At 35.9% G+C, this 17508-nt stretch overlaps 1 protein-coding gene across 1 annotated transcript; it reads right to left on the bottom strand.

Moving 5' to 3' along the window:
• Positions 1–328: 328 nt before the first annotated feature.
• On the bottom strand, positions 329–11707 carry LOC137250727 (ubiquitin-conjugating enzyme E2 S). The gene is made up of 4 exons (XM_067784045.1): positions 10906–11707; positions 10670–10817; positions 8826–9145; positions 329–1274 (listed from the first exon to the last, which is right to left on the bottom strand). Exons 1-4 carry the CDS (start codon positions 10912–10914, stop codon positions 1134–1136), a joined length of 618 nt encoding a protein of 205 aa, XP_067640146.1. The 5' UTR covers positions 10915–11707; the 3' UTR covers positions 329–1133.
• Positions 11708–17508: the final 5801 nt, after the last annotated feature.

Below are 17508 nucleotides of genomic sequence, written 5' to 3'. Positions count from 1 at the left end.
AAGGGTTGTGAACTCCAGCAAGTTAGACACAGTGGACTTACCCTTGCAAAAGCCATGTTGTGACAGGTTTATGACTCAAAAAAAAAAAAAAAAAGAAGAGTACAAACGTCCTGAAGGAATGCATTGTTTATTTTTAACAGCTGTTTTTCGCAATTTCTTTTTTGAGTCATAAGCCACCTTTTCATAGACCAGGTCACATATATGAATTTATTTATTTTTCTGAGTTCGCTATGTATACACGCACAATTAAAGCGTTTCACAACGATGAAATTATATTAAAATCATTATATAAAATTGAGTAAAGTGCATTCATTATGGTGCGCATAAGTATAGTTTGGTTTTGGTTTTTATTTTTCAAAATTACAGTTTTCTAAATAAGCAAGAAGTAATAATACATAAAGTAAAAATAGTGCTAAAGTCAAACTTAGTATTACATTTCTATTGTTTTTTTTCCTTCTAAGTGTTACACTACTTTGACTAATTAAGATATGAGAGAAACTCAGAAGAACTACAAATATGTATCAACTATAAATATGTATCCATAGACGATGATTTAAATAAGGAAATTTCTTTGTGTTGGTCTCGTTTAAACATTTCGAGCTGATTTCGCTTATAACCCTTAATCAGCTATCGCGCAAATAAATTTTATATGTTTGTTAAGAAACCGATAATTATTTAGTATGCTACTTTAAAAAAGCAAAAACTTAAGTTATCGTTATATTTGAAGACCTAAAAGTAGCAGCATTTTATAGTTGAATATTACTCGGATAGTCATTAAATGTGTTGTTTGTTAGTTTTATAAAATGGACTGTGTATAGATTTATTCGTCTGGTTGTTGGTAGTAGTCCTAATGCGTATTGTTTTTCCTCTTCCTCATTGGTATATGCATTGATTTCTTTAAAATTCTCTTTTTGGATACGATCCATAGTTACTTTGCTTTATATAATGTGTTGTTTGTTATTTCAATTATTTTTTTGCTGCTGCTGCTGCTGTACTTGCACTTGCCACTTAAAAGTTTCTTTGAATGTTTTGGTTTGTAGTTTTGCTTCTTTCATGTTGAATCTTTGTGAACTGAACGCGATTTAAAGTTTAACGGTCTTCAGCATTGGCTGGTTTCGTAAAAAACTACCGCCTCATAATCGTTTCAACATACGTTTCTTTTCTTTGATTAGCTTTTCCTTTTTCTTATCTTGCAGCTTTTTGTCAACAGCATGTTTTTTCGAGGAGGGACCATCATCGTCTTTTGAATCGCCAGCAGACGCTCCTTTAGCAGGCTAAAAGATAAAAGTGAATGTTAGAAACAAAGTTTTATTGAATCAAAAAAAAATTAATATTCATAATAGCATAAAATATGCGAATTCTGAAAGCTTTGTCTTATATGTCAACATCATCCTATGCCTGGCGTTCTGATCCAGATGTTGGGCTCTTTCAATCCCTTCAACCCCAAAATAACGCTAACAATTTTATTAGTGCTCGACATTAAACCAAACCAAATTGCGTAGTGGGCTCATCCTTGAAGGTTTATTTTCAATACATTGGCGGAATTGGAACAAAATTCAAAGATATTCTTCTGCAAACATCTCCGCAATGGAAACTTCTTTGTGCTTTGATTATTATTTGATCGTTATTTCGTCCCTTCCAGAAGAGTAGAGATTATGTCAAAACGGGTCAGAGTCAGACCGTTCTTCAGTTCATCAATTAGTTATAACATCATGTTTCATGAATTGATCAGCTTACTTTCCGCGTTTTGTGCTCATCTGGCTTTACTTTTATCGGTTGTCCGTATATATATACCAAATAGTGGTTATAATTTATAAAATTCTCACATCGAAGATGATAGATTCATGCAAAACTTTACTTAAGCTAATTTTTGTATTCTTGGTGAATTTAAGTTCCTGATATTCTATGGCTTGACCTTCAGATAATGCTTTTTAACACCAACGAATGTTACGGATTCCTGTAAAATTAATTTTATAAATAGGTTTCCTGAGCCGTAACCGTATTCAAACTTTTAGTTTATTTAATGCTCTTAGGGGTGCTTGATCCTGTGTTTTTCCAATAGAATTCAATATTTGATCTTGAAAGCTTTAAGTCCCGCTGGTAATTAGTTACGAAATTTGGAAGATATCCCTGCCGCAACGCATTCAGGAAATCATTTCAACTTCCGGCCTGGTAATCTGGATGAACTTAACAATGCGTTCTTGGAATTAAACTGGGAGGAATTCGTCTCTTCTACAGATGTTACTGCTTGTTTTGATACTTTCCTTAATCAGTTAACGAGGACGTTCTATAACAAGCATTCGGCCCTTGCTTATATAAATTACACTGGTGCAATACAATTCTTAAGGACTTAAACAATAAACGTAGTAAATATAACAAGTTGTATGAAGGAAATCTTACTGATGTTTATTTCAAAGTACCCCGTGAAACAATTTAAATTTTCTCGGATACATTTTTTTACAATTAATATATGTAAGCGAAGGCTTCAAGCTGAGCGAGAAAATCCAGGTTTTTTTTTGTACTTTATTCGTTTCAAACTTCGAACCCAATCTGCATTCATTTTATCGGTAAACATTTCCGAACTCTAAACGAATCAGTGGAATTCTTCGCAGTTTTATCCAATTCCAATTTCGAAGTTGGTATTGCAGCTCCGTTTATAACTGAACAAATGGATTCGGGATCCCTCACAATGGCCGAGCAAGATTTTAGCAATCCCATGTTTACATTAAAGCCCTAGCTAAAATATGACAGTGGTGGCATCTGCGCTTTTGTTCTGAAATATTGAAACTTGTTCTTATGGCCCTAGATGTTATATCTTCAATTCATCTTTATCTTGCGGCATTTCTCTGAACCAGGCCTCTTTCTATGATTTCTGTATGTCACCTTTCAAGGATGAATCCTAAGTTCTACCATACATTGGCCTTCATTCTGATGTTTGAGACCTATTCTAATGAATAGGATCGTATGTGCTGTAATCGAAATTTGTAAGTCTCTCCCATTTATCGCAACATCGGGAGTTCCTTCCAAGAGTATTCTTGGCGGAATCCTATTCGTGCTATACATCACACTAGTTTTTTTTTTCTCTATGCCGACGAGCTTAAACTTTTATAACACAGGCCGAAAAAATTTAAAAGAAGTTCAGAATCAGAAATGAGTCGATACTTTTCTAAAGGTTCTCGGTCCTTTCTGAATAAGTATCAACTCAGCTTTTTTTATTTGGTTTTGGTTTTCAAGATAATATTTTATAAAGATTTGAACACTTTATCCGCTGAATTCACTACGTAATTTTGGTACGAAAATGCATTTTCATTAAATAACTAACGTGCATAGAGGGATTTAAGGGTTTATAGCTGCAAAGCTTCCGCAACTCAATTGTCAACCTCACCTACGAGAATCTTGTTACAAATATGAATGTATCATACACATAATTAGCAGGCGAGACTCTGGCGACCCCAAGTTCCTCGTGAAGGGCGGGATGGCCTTGGTTAAGTGTGGTCATATTAATCGATACCGAGATTGTCGGGCTAGTACCTTAATGGCGCTTTGTTACGCACCGGATCTATATCCGGCGAAGGATCATCAATATCGATCACTCCCAAAAGCCTTCGGCGAGTGTTTTTATCGTTAATACAACAACGTGTGTAGACTTAGTTTGTAAAAAAGAAATTTATTGATAGGTAGAAAACGGTAAAACGGTACGGTTGTGTTTATTTCTGCTCCTTGAATTTTACATTTTAAAATGGTAAAACTATATTCAAATACTTCTTAAAAATAAATAATGTGTGCGACAGAGACTCAAAACGCGGAAGCAGAAGTTGGTTTCAAGAATATTATACCAAATAAAGTTTGATTTTTTAAATTTAATATATTTGCGAGAAAGTGACTCTAAATAAAGAAAGCAAAACGCATACACTTACAAAGTTTGATACATACATATACATATATTCATTCTATATAAAAAATGGAGAGTAAATGCGACAAGTGCAAAAGTACAATACGTGGAGAAGTGTCAAAAATTCGTTGCGAAGGGGTGGGAGATATTATCATTTAGCACCAAAATGCTCTGGCATAGACCAATACAGTGTTAATAAATTAGACGAAAGTGAAATGCTTAGATTTATGTGTAATAATTGTGTGCAGTATGTGCATAACGTAGATGACATTCTAAAAGATATGCAGATGGTAGTGAGCAAAAATGGCAAACAACTATCTGAGTACAGGAATGAATTTGATAATGCTTTCAAGAAACATGAAAGAGAAATAAAGCAAGTTTTAAAAGCAGTGGAAGTTGCATTTAGCGACAGAATTAAGCAGGCATGCTTAACGAACGAAACGATATCATTTCGTTACGATAATCAACGTTAATAAACGAAACGAAGTCACTTCGTTTCGTTTATTAACGTTAAGATCGTCAAATTAACGTTAATTTGGCGTTCTTAACGTTAATAAACGAAACGAAATGACTTCGTTTCGTTTATTAACGTTGATTATCGTAACGAAATGATATCGTTTCGTTCGTTAAGCATGCCCGGAATTAAGGCAATGCAAAAAGCGCAAGAATCATGCGAAAAGAGTGTTGTAGAAGTGAACAAAATACGGGAAATTGCTGAAGGCTTCAAGCGAAGCAGCGAGCAGGTCTGTGATGAGTTGAAAACAAACAAGGATGACAATAAGAAAATGATTGAAGAAATAAGTAAAGAGAATAAAAAAATGTGCAATGAAATAAAGAAAAATGTTAATAGTGTTGAAGCCAAAGTGTCATACGCAGCGATAACAAAAAATGATGGACAAAAAAAAGAAGTGTTACCAGACATTAGAAAGAATCATCCCCTAATTGTCAAGCCGAATAAAAAGCAAAATATAGAAATAACCAAAACTGACCTAAACTCGAAAGTTGATCCTAAAGGGCTGCAAATAACTAATATAGTAGCAAGGCAAAGCGGAGTTGTTATTGTTGAAAGCGAAAATGACCATGAGCGTGACAAAATAAAAAATGCCATTGAGAACAATCTGGGAAATAACTATGAGGTTAAGATTCCCAAAAAAGTGAAACCAGCAGTCATGGTGACTGGTATAAATTTTAAATATAGCGACGAGGAACTGGTGCAAAGAATTAAACGACAAAACATTTGTTTAAGTGAAACGGACATCAAAATTGTTAAGCAATATGAAGTGAAAAAGAACGCGAAAAACTATTATAATGCTGTGATAGAAATGAATGTTGAAGCGTTCGCAAATGTACTAGCTGGAGAGAGGCTTAATGTAGGTTGGGAACGTTGCCGAGTATATGATGCAGTGCAGGTATTGTGTTGTTTTAAATGCAAAGGCTTCAATCACAAAGCGGGTGACTGCAAGGAAAAGGAAGTATGCACAAAATGCTTGGGTGAGCATAAGCATACACAATGCATAAAGGATGCAGTAAACAAGTGCATTAACTGCATACGAGCAAACAAGCAGCTGAATCTAGGACTTGACGAAAACCATGATACTCTGGATAGAACTTGTCCCGTATACCAACAAAAGCTAGATGCAAGGAAAAGGAAAGTTGTTTATTAGCAACCAAAGAAAATCCTTACAGCAGCGCAAAAGTCAAAATATTATTCAAATCGAGATAGCAATATATACAACTTGGAATGCATTTATCTTAATATTAGTAGTATCATAGCAAATAAAATCGAGCTGGAACGTCTTATTGAAATAAGAAGACCAAGTATTGTGTTATGTACGGAAACGTGTACAACAGAACATATCTTGGATTCTGAACTTAGTATTCCGACATACAAATGCATTCGTTGCGACTCTCGAAGTAGGCACACTGGCGGTGTTGTCATGTATGTGAATGAAAATATACAATTTAGCATAGTTTGTAATAAAGCTATCAACATGAATGTGTGGTGCATTATTGTAAAAATAAACAAATGCGCGTTAAAATGGAAAATCGGTGTACTATATCACTCACCAAGTAGCAGTGACTCCACCTTTATTACTTATCTAAATGAAATCATCACTGAACATCTCAAGGAGGCGGATAATAATTTAATAATTGGTGATTTTAATATCAATGTAAATGTATCGTCAACATACTCAAACCAGCTAACAAGTTTATTTGCACAAATGGCAATGATACAAAGGATAAACTTCGACACAAGGATAACAGAGTACTCGTCTACAAGAATTGATTTGCTATTCAGTAACAATGATAAAGTTAAAGCAGTAAATATAGGTAAACATCGCATTTCTGACCATGAGACAATCCACTTCGAAGTGCCAACAACAAAGCTTTGTAAAATGAGAAGGTATGCTACTGTTACATGTTGGGAGTACTATAGTGCTGAAAATCTTTTAACTTTGCTACGAACATGCGATTTCAGCTTTATGTCAATTTCCGGAGTAGAAACTAAAACTAAAGCCCTAAACGAAGTTTTAACTGTGGCTATGCAAGCACTGACTTATATAACGAGGACCCAAATACAGATAAGAAATAAGTGGTACAACCGAGAATTAACAAACCTGCATAAAAGAAAAATAGAATCTTATAACACTGCTCGAAATACTGGATTTTGGGACGAATATAACGTCATTAAGAAAATATATAAAAGAACCATAATTTATAAAAAAAAGAAATACATGGAAGATAGAGTAAATCATAACAATGGCGATATGAAACGTATGTGGAAGTGTCTAAAAGACCTCGTCGAGCTTAATGATGTTAAAAAACATATCACTAAAATTGTAATTAACGGTGAATGCCTGGAAAATGAATATGATATAGCTAATGCCCTAAATAACTTTTTTATACAAAGTATTGTTGAAATTAATGATAGCATCGAAGAAATTGTAAATGGGGATGAAATAAGCGCAAATCATAGTAATCCATTTGAAACATTTAAATTTACTGACATTGTAGTGGACGATATTATTATTATCACAAAATCACTTAAAAACAAATATGGCGGCGACAAGCTTTTATCGGAGGGTGTCGTTAAAGATGCCATGACATATACTGCTAATTTCTACAAAGACATAATTAACGAATCCTTAAAACAGCGGTATTGTACCTAGTTACTGGAAAATTTCAACAATAATACCTGTTGAAAAAGTAAAAAATACAATGAAACCCGAGGAACTACGTCCAATTAACACGTTACCTACAGATGAAAAAATTATGGAGACAGTGGTGAAGGATCAACTTGTGGCATACTTAGAGAAGCACAATGTGATTATCCCAGAACAATCGGGATTCAGGAAGAGCCATTCTTGTGAAACAGCGTTGAATATGGTAATTGCAGATTGGAAAGAAGACATGGCGGACAAAAAATTTACGGTGTCTGTCTTCTTGGATTTAAAACGGGCTTTTGAAACTGTCGATAGATCTGAGCTATTGGACGTTATATTTAAAATTGGTATAAGAGGAAAGGCTTTGGAATGGTTCCGGAGTTATTTGGGTGACAGAAAACAGAGAACGATAATTGGAAAGGAGGTTTCATCAGTGGTGGATGTTAACATTGGTTTACCACAAGGCTCGGTCTTGGCGCCAATATTGTTTACATTGTATATCAATGATATCAAAAGATGCTTAAAATATTGTAAAATACGTCTATTTGCGGATGATGCATTGCTTATCATAAGTGAAAAATATGCAGAATGTGCCATGCTGAAAGTACAAGAAGACCTGGACTCGCTATACAAATGGTTATGCCTTAGAAAACTGAAATTAAATGTCGAAAAAACTAAGTTCATGATATTTTGTAAAAACACTAATATCATAAGTAACAATAGTTTAAATAATATTACGCTGAAGGTAAAAAACATGGAAATCCAAAGAGTAGACAAAATTAAGTATTTAGGAGTTTTGATTGATGATAATCTAAATTTTGGAGAGGATGTAACTTATCTGGAAAGGAAAATTGCACAGAAAATAGGCTTCATGTATAGAACATGTAAACATATCAGTCAAAGTCATAAAATATTGGTATATCGTTCAATTATTGAACCACACTTTATTTATTGTCCTACTATTCTGCTATTAAGTAATGATATATATATTAAGAAACTTCAAATACAGCAAAACAAGGCAATGCGATTTATTTTAAAATGTCCTCCAAGAACGCCAAAAATTGTAATGCTCAATAGATTAAACTGGCTTAGTATTAAACAGTCAGTTAGTTATTTCACATTGAAATTTATACACCAACTTAGGTTAGGAATGTTACCGAATTACCTGAGTAGTAAAATACATTATAATCATGAAATCCACAATTATGGAACAAGAAATTGCAATAATATAAGACTGCCTAGAATAAGAACTGAGTTCGCCAAAAGGTCTCTTGAATATTTAGGGTATAAAATGTATAATGAGTTACCTTCTGATTTGAAAGACTGTGAAAATATTAGTAAGTTCAAAGAAAAATTGTTTTTATATTGTACGTCACTAAATGTGACATAAGTATTTATGTTTAATCTCTTATTTTAACCTAAAATAGGTCTTAAAGACCGTAATAATAAATAAATAAATAAATAAATAAATATCGCAAACCTAATACAGTTTAGAGGACAATACCAAAAGTCACAAAGGGCACGCCAAACAATTAAACATGGGATTAGACTAAAAACAGTTTCCCTTTCAAATTATATATGCTGTTTAGTATTGAAAAGAAGTTTTCGGAACTAAAAAGCGCCATCTATACGGCAGAAAAACGCGTATTTTAACACGATCATCTACCACTTCTACAACAACGACCATATTCTGCTCAACGTCTCTCTGTGCTATTTAGTTATCTATAATATGTATATTTTCTCAATTATCAATAATATCTTGTACCTACCTGCGCATGTATCTCTGTCATCATCTTAGCACGTTGTGAGTAATCATCGTAACGTTCAAGTAACAATTTTCCAGCTTCTTCATTTAACGCTGATTCCGCATTGGGCACAATAAGAAGGCATTTTATGGTAAGCAATATATGTTTGATACCCAAATCGGGTTTCCAATCCTTCTTTAATGTATTCACACAAATCTCACCATTGGCCGCCACATTCGGATGGAAGATTTTAGTTAGAAAAAAGGCTTTTGGCGGTGATTGTGGGAAGTCTTTTCCGAGTGTTAGCTTGACACGAAAAACACCACCAGTGTATGGAGTGCCAGCTGTAAGATAAAAAAAACATGATTTGAATGAAGTTAGAAAACACAATAAAACAAGTAAATACACAAAAATAACTAATGAAAATTAGCAGACAACCACAAGTGTGTTAGAGTGTAAGAAGAAACAATATAGCCCGTTTTCGCCAGGATTATACTCTAGCTATTAGGAGTTATACAACTATCAAATCTAGATGCAGCGGTAGTCGGTGGCGCTATATGTTTGTTTTGCGTATGTTGTAAATAAGGTCGCAAATGATTTGGTCGGTGACAATGTCATGCTTCGCGAGACAAAGAAAAGTTTATTTGATTACATAGCTCATAAATGAGTGTGCCGTGACCTGTACCCACTATCATGCAGCCATCGGCGTAGGAAACTCCTTCTGGTGGCGAAATTAGCTTTGATTTATAGAAGTTGAAGAAAAGCGGGGCTTGGACACCACGCTGTGGCACCCATTGTTTGCCCCAGCGGGTTAGGGGGTTAGAATAGACCCGGTGTAGGTATACCTGTCGTAAGAGTCGACTAAAACACCAAATAAATTCAAGGGGGTGTGTAGCGCAACGCTTTTAGGTTGCCAACGCAATATATAGCTTCTCCAAACCCAATTGTCACATATCCGTGGCGAATCCTGTTTCATTAACAGCAGAGGCTCTGACGACCTCGAACTCCCCAATGGATCTAGGGCGTGGAAGGACGGGATAGTCTAAGAGGTCGCATGTAGTCATAACAAAACGTTCCCGAGATGGTCGGGCTTGATACCGGATCTGCATCCGGTAAAAGACCATCAACATCGATAACACTCCCCAAGGACTTCGGGGAGTGTCCTTATCGCTACAACAACAACAACCCTTGTTTAATTATTCTGGGTTTAGATGTTACGTTGCTGAATTGCACCGTAGCATGGGGACTATAAAGATAATTTGCAATCCACCTTTTGAGACTAGGATATAGGGGGGAGCCTTTCAATAACGTTCCGTGATTTACTGTATCAACAACTTTTTCTAGATGTAGCGCTACAAGTACTATTGTGTGGCGGGGTTTTTTATTCAATTCGCAATTTATCGGTGTGTTGGTGGCGTTTAGCGCGATAGTAGTTCTATGTAATTTTCGAAAGCCACATATATGCTATCTGCTCTTGGACGTTGGTATAGCTTTATTACGGATCTACCAAATTTTCAAAAAAGCATGTGTACGAGGCGACAATCTGAATACATAATCCTACAAGTTTGCAACTTAAATTTGCGGCATCTGGAAGATTGAAAGCTGCATCTAATTCTTGGCCAGAGATTGCTATTATTTACTAGTTCTTATTATTTAACAAAAACGTGAAACTATATTATATCGTCCTTATGCCGTCCGAAATAAGCCTCAGGGTCACACATTGGGTTTTCTTTTGTATTACATTCGGTAACAAAATCTAAAAAAATCTGGTCTTGTTGATTAATCCAAGCGTACAAGTTTCCATGTATAAACGTGTAAGAAAAATTGGTATCATGTTTACAAACAAACATGCATATCTGTATACTTACCTGGTCCTTCGATAAGCGCCTGAATGTCAGTTACATCAGCATCATTTATTTGTATTTTTATACCCTCTAATGGTGTTTCACTGATTTGCTGCATCTCCTTCATTACTTGCCGTATTGTTTGTGGTGACAAATTTTCTACATTAGATATCTGTTATATACATAACAAAATATGGAAGAAACATATAAGAGTTTTCGTTAATATATTGAGGATGCATGGATACAAAATAATAACATACCGAGCTCATGTTGGTTGTTTTTGTTGTCAGCCAATGCTATTTTTATTGAAAAAAAAATATTGATGCCTCCGTTGCTTACAATTAATCACTTGATTTGTTTTGGTCCTGTGATTTGTTTTCTTCGTCGTTTTTCTTTTTTTGCCTTGTTGAGCACGCTAACCACGCTGGAAGCTGGTAATATACGATTTCCCTATGCTAATGTATGCGTCTGTTAATTTTCTGTGCTCCACTCTTTTGCACGCAACCAAGTTTGCTCCCTGCATCCACCCACCAGAACGCAATCGATTTCAATTGTAAATCGAACCTGCGCTGTGGAGAAAACCACAATTTATGTTCGCTTCTCCGTCTTTTGGAAATGGGCAATTGGAAAATGTATGCGTGTTTCCCTTTCAATTTCCTATTGCGTTTGTTTGTTTTTGTATAGAGCGATGGCGTCGCTTTTGTATTAATCTTTCAATTGCACCACACTTTTCCTTTCACTTTTTTTTGGCTATTTATTGGTATTGTTATAATTTTTATTTTCGTTTAAAATGTAGTTGTGTCAAAATGTTCACTCGATTAACTAAAATTTTACAGTTCTCGAACAAAACTCCAAAAATGAAAAATGTTAACCAGCGAAACGAACTTTTTCCCACTCGAAACAAAACAGTGTTGTCGTGTTGTTTTATTTCTTTTAGTAATTTAGTGTGGGCTATGCATAAATGGGAACTGATTATTATTTTCTAGTATAATTTAATCACATTTGACAAAATGAACAAGAAAAACCATATCCAATAAACTTTCAATACTTCCAACTCGAAAGTTCCATAACATCACTTGTTTTTGAGATATTTTCTGTGTGTTGATATTAATTCTTCTGAATGCATTCTATACGTAACTAAGCAACCCTGCAGCGAAGTTTCTGGCACTTATTTAGTGATCATGAAACACGCCCGAATACGTAACGTGAGATGGCGCCATAAGCCTCTCATCGATAATGCAGGTTTTATAATGGTATGGCAGTTTTTATAATGAAATCACTGCACGATTATTTTAAAAAGGGTCTACTACAACCTTTTCAGTTTTAAAGGGCGAATTAATGATGACTTATAACCATAAAGCCATAACCATATAAATCAGCTGATCGAACCTACCTTATGGAAAGGAATGTAATCGATTAATGGTGCCATACCATAGCGCTAACGCCATAGCCATTCAATTGGTTTTTGGTTGCTCGCCATATCCATAACCTAAAAATATTTGAGTTGGTGAATTTAATAACTTTTTTTTAGATTTTCTTCATTGTTTTGGATACGTTATGACTAAGATACTTATTTTTTGTGGAATATGTTTGTAATTTTTTCCGTTTTCATAATTTTTATGAAATTTTCACGATTTTTAGGTTAAGGCACCATTAATCGATCACATTGAGATGGTTATGGATATGGGTATGGTTACGACTATGGCGTTAGGGTTAAGGAAGTTTAATTTGGCTTTAAGCTGGAGTCATTGGTGCCGTATGTCGTATCGCTGTATCCGTATCCCTAACGTAATCAGCTGTTTATCGTTACGAAGGTAAACCAAAACCCAATTGGTTGGCTACGATACGGTTACGACCTTAGCGGCACCAATAATCGATTGCATTGATTCTTATAAGATTGGTCGAATCAGCTGTTATAAGGTTACCGATACGGTTACCGATAAAGCATTAATGTCTCCAGCTTTAAGCCGGAGTCATTGGTGCCGTATGTCGTATCGCTGTATCCGTATCCCTAACGTAATCAGCTGTTTATCGTTACGACGGTAAACCAAAACCCAATTGGTTGGCTACGATACGGTTACGACCTTAGCGTCACCAATAATCGATTGCATTGATTCTCATAAGGTTGGTCGAATCAGCTGTTAGAAGGTTACCGATACGGTTACCGATAAAGCACCAATGTCTCCAGCTTTAGGTTGTGTGCGAGTTGACCCAAATTTCTACCTTAATAGAGAAAAAACCCAAATCCCTGCAAACTGTCGGCAAGGCGGGGCAAAATAAAAATTTTGCTTTTTTTATGACCATATTTTTCAACCTAAATTCAAATATCAAATTTCAAAAACAACAAGTAAGGAAGGCTAAGTTCGGGTGTAACCGAACATTACATACTCAGCTGAGAGCTTTGGAGACAAAATAAGGGAAAATCACCATGTAGGAAAATAAACCCAGGGTAACCCTGGAATGTGTTTGTATGACATGGGTATCAAATGGAAGGTATTAAAGAGTATTTTAAAAGGGAATAGGTCATAGTTCTATAGGTGGGCGCCATTTCGGGATATCGCCATAAAGGTGGACCAGGGGTGACTCTAGAATATGTTTGTACGATATGGGTATCAAATGAAAGGTGTTAGTGAGCATTTTAAAAGGGAGTGGGCCATAGGTCTACAGGTGGACGCCTTTTCGAGATATCGCCATAAAGGTGGACCAGGGGTGACTCTAGAATGTGTTTGTACGATATGGGTATCAAATGAATGGTTTTAATGAGTATTTTAAAAGGGAGTGGGCCTTGGTTCTATTGGTGGACGCCTTTTCGTGATATCGCCATAAAGGTGGGCCAGGGGTGACTCTAGAATGTGTTTGTCCGATATGGGTATCAAATGAAAGGCGTTAGTATTTTAAAAGGGAATGAGCCTTAGTTCTATAGGTGGACGCCTTTTCGAGATTTCGCCATAAAGGTGGACCAGGGGTGACTCTAGAATGTGTTTTTACGATATGGGTATCAAATGAAGGGTGTTAATGAGTGTTTTAAAAGGGAGTGATCCTTAGTTCCATAGGTGGAAGCCGTTTCGAGATATCGCCATAAAGGTGGACCAGGGGTGCCTATAGAATGTGTTTGTACGATATGGGTATGAAATGAATGGTGTTAATGAGTATTTTAAAAGGGAGTGGACTTAGTTCTATATGTGGACGCTTTTTTCAGATATCGCCATAAAAGTGGACCAGGGGTGACTCTAGAATGCGTTTGTACGATATAGGTATCAAATGAAAGGTGTTAAAAGGGAGAGGGCGTTAGTTCTATAGGTGGACGCCTTTTCGATAACGCCAAAAAGGTGGACCAGGAGTGACTCTATAATGTTTTTGTATGATATCGGTATCAAATTAAAGGCACTAATTGGGTTTTAGAAGGGAGTGGCCCTTAGTTGTATATGTGAAGGCGTTTTCGAGATATCGACCAAAATGTGGACCAGGGTGACCCAGAACATCATCTGTCGGGTACCGCTACTTTATTTATATATGTAATATCACGAACAGTATTCCTGTATGGATTCCAAGGGCTTTTGATTTCGCCCTGCAGAACTTTTTCATTTTCTTCTACTTAATATGGTAGTTGTCACACCTATTTTACAAAGTTTTTTCTAAAGTTATATTTTGCGTCAATAAACCAGTCAAATTACCATTTTCCATCCCTTTTTTCGTATTTGGTATAAAATTATGGCATTTTTTCCATTTTTCGTAATTTTCGATATCGAAAAAGTGGGCGTGGTTATAGTCGGATTTCGGCAATTTTTTATACCAAGATAAAGTGAGTTCAGATAAGTACGTGAACTAAGTTTAGTAGAGATATATCGGTTTTTGCTCAAGTTATCGTGTTAGCGGCCGAGCGGAAGGACAGACGGTCGACTGTGTATAAAAACTGGTCGTGGCTTCAACGGATTTCGCCCATTTTCACAGAAAACAGTTACCGTCATAGAATCTATGCCCCTACCAAATTTCATAAGGATTGGCAAATTTTTGTTCGACTTATGGCATTAAAAGTATTCTAGACAAACTAAATGGAAAAGGGCGGAGCCACGCCCATTTTGAAATTTTCTTTTATTTTTGTATTTTGTTGCACCATATCATTACTGCATTTGAATGGTGACACAATTTACTTATATACAGTAAAGTTGTTCAATTTTTTGTAAAATTTGACTTTAAAAAAAATTTTTTTTTAAGTGGGCGTGTTCTTCATCCGATTTTGCGAATTTTTATTTAGCATACATATAGTATTAGTAGAAACGTTCCTGCCAAATTTCATCATGAAAATCTTCGTTCCTTAGGAGTATCCAAAAAAGCTCGTCTTGAGTGCAGCATTGACCCCAATGTTATGAACTCGTTCTTTTTACGCGGCCAATCGAATGATAGTGAAACTAGTGCTATTATTTATGAAGATGATAACGATCATGGTAAAATAGATGTAGCCGGGGTAAAAAGTCGGCCTACCTCAGGTACTTTTGATTTCACTGAGGTAACTGAGAATGATGTGATAGGAGCTGTTATGGCTATTAAGTCTAATGTCGTGGGAATCGACGGCATTAGCTTGCATTTTATCAAACTTATACTTACTTCCCTTTGCCATCTCTTCACTGACACATATATTTAATTTTTCTATAATAACCAGTGGATTTCCAAGTGAATGGAAAACGGCGAATGTTATTCCCATTCCTAAATCAAATTCTCCGGATTCCTGCAAAGACTTTAGACCAATTAGCCTACTGCCTGCTTTATCCAAAGTATACGAAAAGCTACTATCAAAGCAGATAATTGACAATATTCATGACAACCACTTGCTGTCTGAAGTCCAATCAGGTTTCAGAAAAGGGCATAGTTGTGCTACATCCATGTTGAAGATTCTGGAAGATATTCGTCCAGCTTACGACAACAATGATCTTACGGTATTAGTACTTCTAGACTTCTCAAGAGCTTTTGATATGGTTGATTTTAAAATACTACTTCGCAAGCTCGAAAATTACTATAATTTCAGCCCTTTTGCAATTAAGTTAATGCAAAACTATCTCACTGGCCGATTCCAGCGAGTTCAGTGCGGTGATAGACTCTCTGATTTGAAGTCCATAACGTTGGGCGTTCCACAAGGATCCATCCTGGGACCAGTATTGTTTACACTTTTCATCAACGACATAGTCGCCTGTTGCCGCCACGCATCTATACATCTTTACGCTGACGATACCCAACTCTACATGTCGCGCCCGATCGGGCTCTCCGAAGACTTATTTGTTAGGCTGAATAATGATTTAAAGCGCATAAGTAACTGGGCTTGCTCAAATAAGCTACATATTAATGCGTCAAAATCTAAGGCGATTGCAATATCGAACGCAGCATACGATTTAAGCAGCCTTCCTGAAATTTTGCTAAATGATGATAAAATAGGTTTCCAGGATGTGGTTACCAATCTAGGCTTCAGAATTAATTCTAGTCTTACTAGTGCTGACCATATCAGCTTTGTGGTGGGTAAAATCTATAACACCCTTCGTCATCTTTACAGAACTGCCTACTTACTACCGCGAGACACTAAACTGAAGCTGGTCAAAACTCTTATAGTACCTCAAGTTTCTTACAGTGAACTTATATATGGTAACCTTGATTCAGTATTGCTTAACAAACTTCAGCTGGCCATAAATAATGCCGCCCGATTTGTTTTTTCTAAAAGAAAGTACGATCACATATCTTCGTGTGCCGTGCAAATACTCTGGAGTGACGTTTGCAATTTCTTAAAAATGAGAAATCTATGTTTCTTGCACAAACTTCTGCATTCTCAATATCCCCCTTACCTATTTAATAAGCTAACCTTGTGTGAGTCCACTCGAACATTGAATCTGTTGTTACCGGCTTTTAAATACTCGACATCCTCTTTAATGTTCTTTGTCAGTACAATCCGTCTATGGAACTTATTTCCTTCCAAGACAAAAGCAATTCGTAAGGCAGGATGTTTCAAACAAGCACTATTTTTTTAAGTGGGCGTGGTCGTTCTCTGATTTTGCTAATTTTTATTAGGCATACATATAGTAATAGTAGTAACGTTCCTGCCAAATTTCATCATGATATCTTCAACGACTGCCAAATTACAGCTTGCAAAACTTTTAAATTACCTTCTTGTAAAAGTGGGCGGTGCCACGCCCATTGTCCAAAATCTTACTAATTTTCTATTCTGCGTCATAAGTTCAACCCATCTACCAAGTTTCGTCGCTTTATCTGTCTTTTGTAATGAGTTATCGCACTTTTTCGGTTTTTCGAAATTTTCGATATCGAAAAAGTGGGCGTGGTTATAGTCCGATATCGTTCATTTTAAACAGCGATCTGAGATGAGTGCTCAGGAACCTACATACCAAATCATTCATCAAGATACCTCAAAATTTACTCAAGTTATCGTGTTAACGGACGGACGGACGGACGGACGGACGGACATGGCTCAATCAAATTTTTTTTCGATCCTGATTATTTTGATATATGGAAGTCTATATCTATCTCGATTCCTTTATATATGTACAACCAACCGTTATCCAATCAAAGTTAATATACTCTGTGAGCTCTGCTCAACTGAGTATAAATATATTGATTTTAAAATATTGTATATGCAAATAAATGGCTCTTGTCTATTTAATTTAAGTAAATCATAGACCATAGAGCGATGATCCCTGCTGCGATTAAGGTCCGATCGATTGTACGTGCTGGTGAGCTCAATTTTGTTCAAGCTGATGTTGGCGACACAAGAATTGGATCCTTCTCAAATATGGACAGCAATCTGAACATATTTGGCAGTCAAGTGCACTAATTGGCCTAAAGAAGTTATTTGAGGCGTACCAACA

This window comes from Eurosta solidaginis, chromosome 4 (assembly GCF_040869045.1).
Source record: "Eurosta solidaginis isolate ZX-2024a chromosome 4, ASM4086904v1, whole genome shotgun sequence".
Taxonomy (NCBI): domain Eukaryota; kingdom Metazoa; phylum Arthropoda; class Insecta; order Diptera; family Tephritidae; genus Eurosta; species Eurosta solidaginis.
Note: the sequence above shows the minus strand (reverse complement) of the source record. Positions and strands in the feature narration are given on the sequence as shown.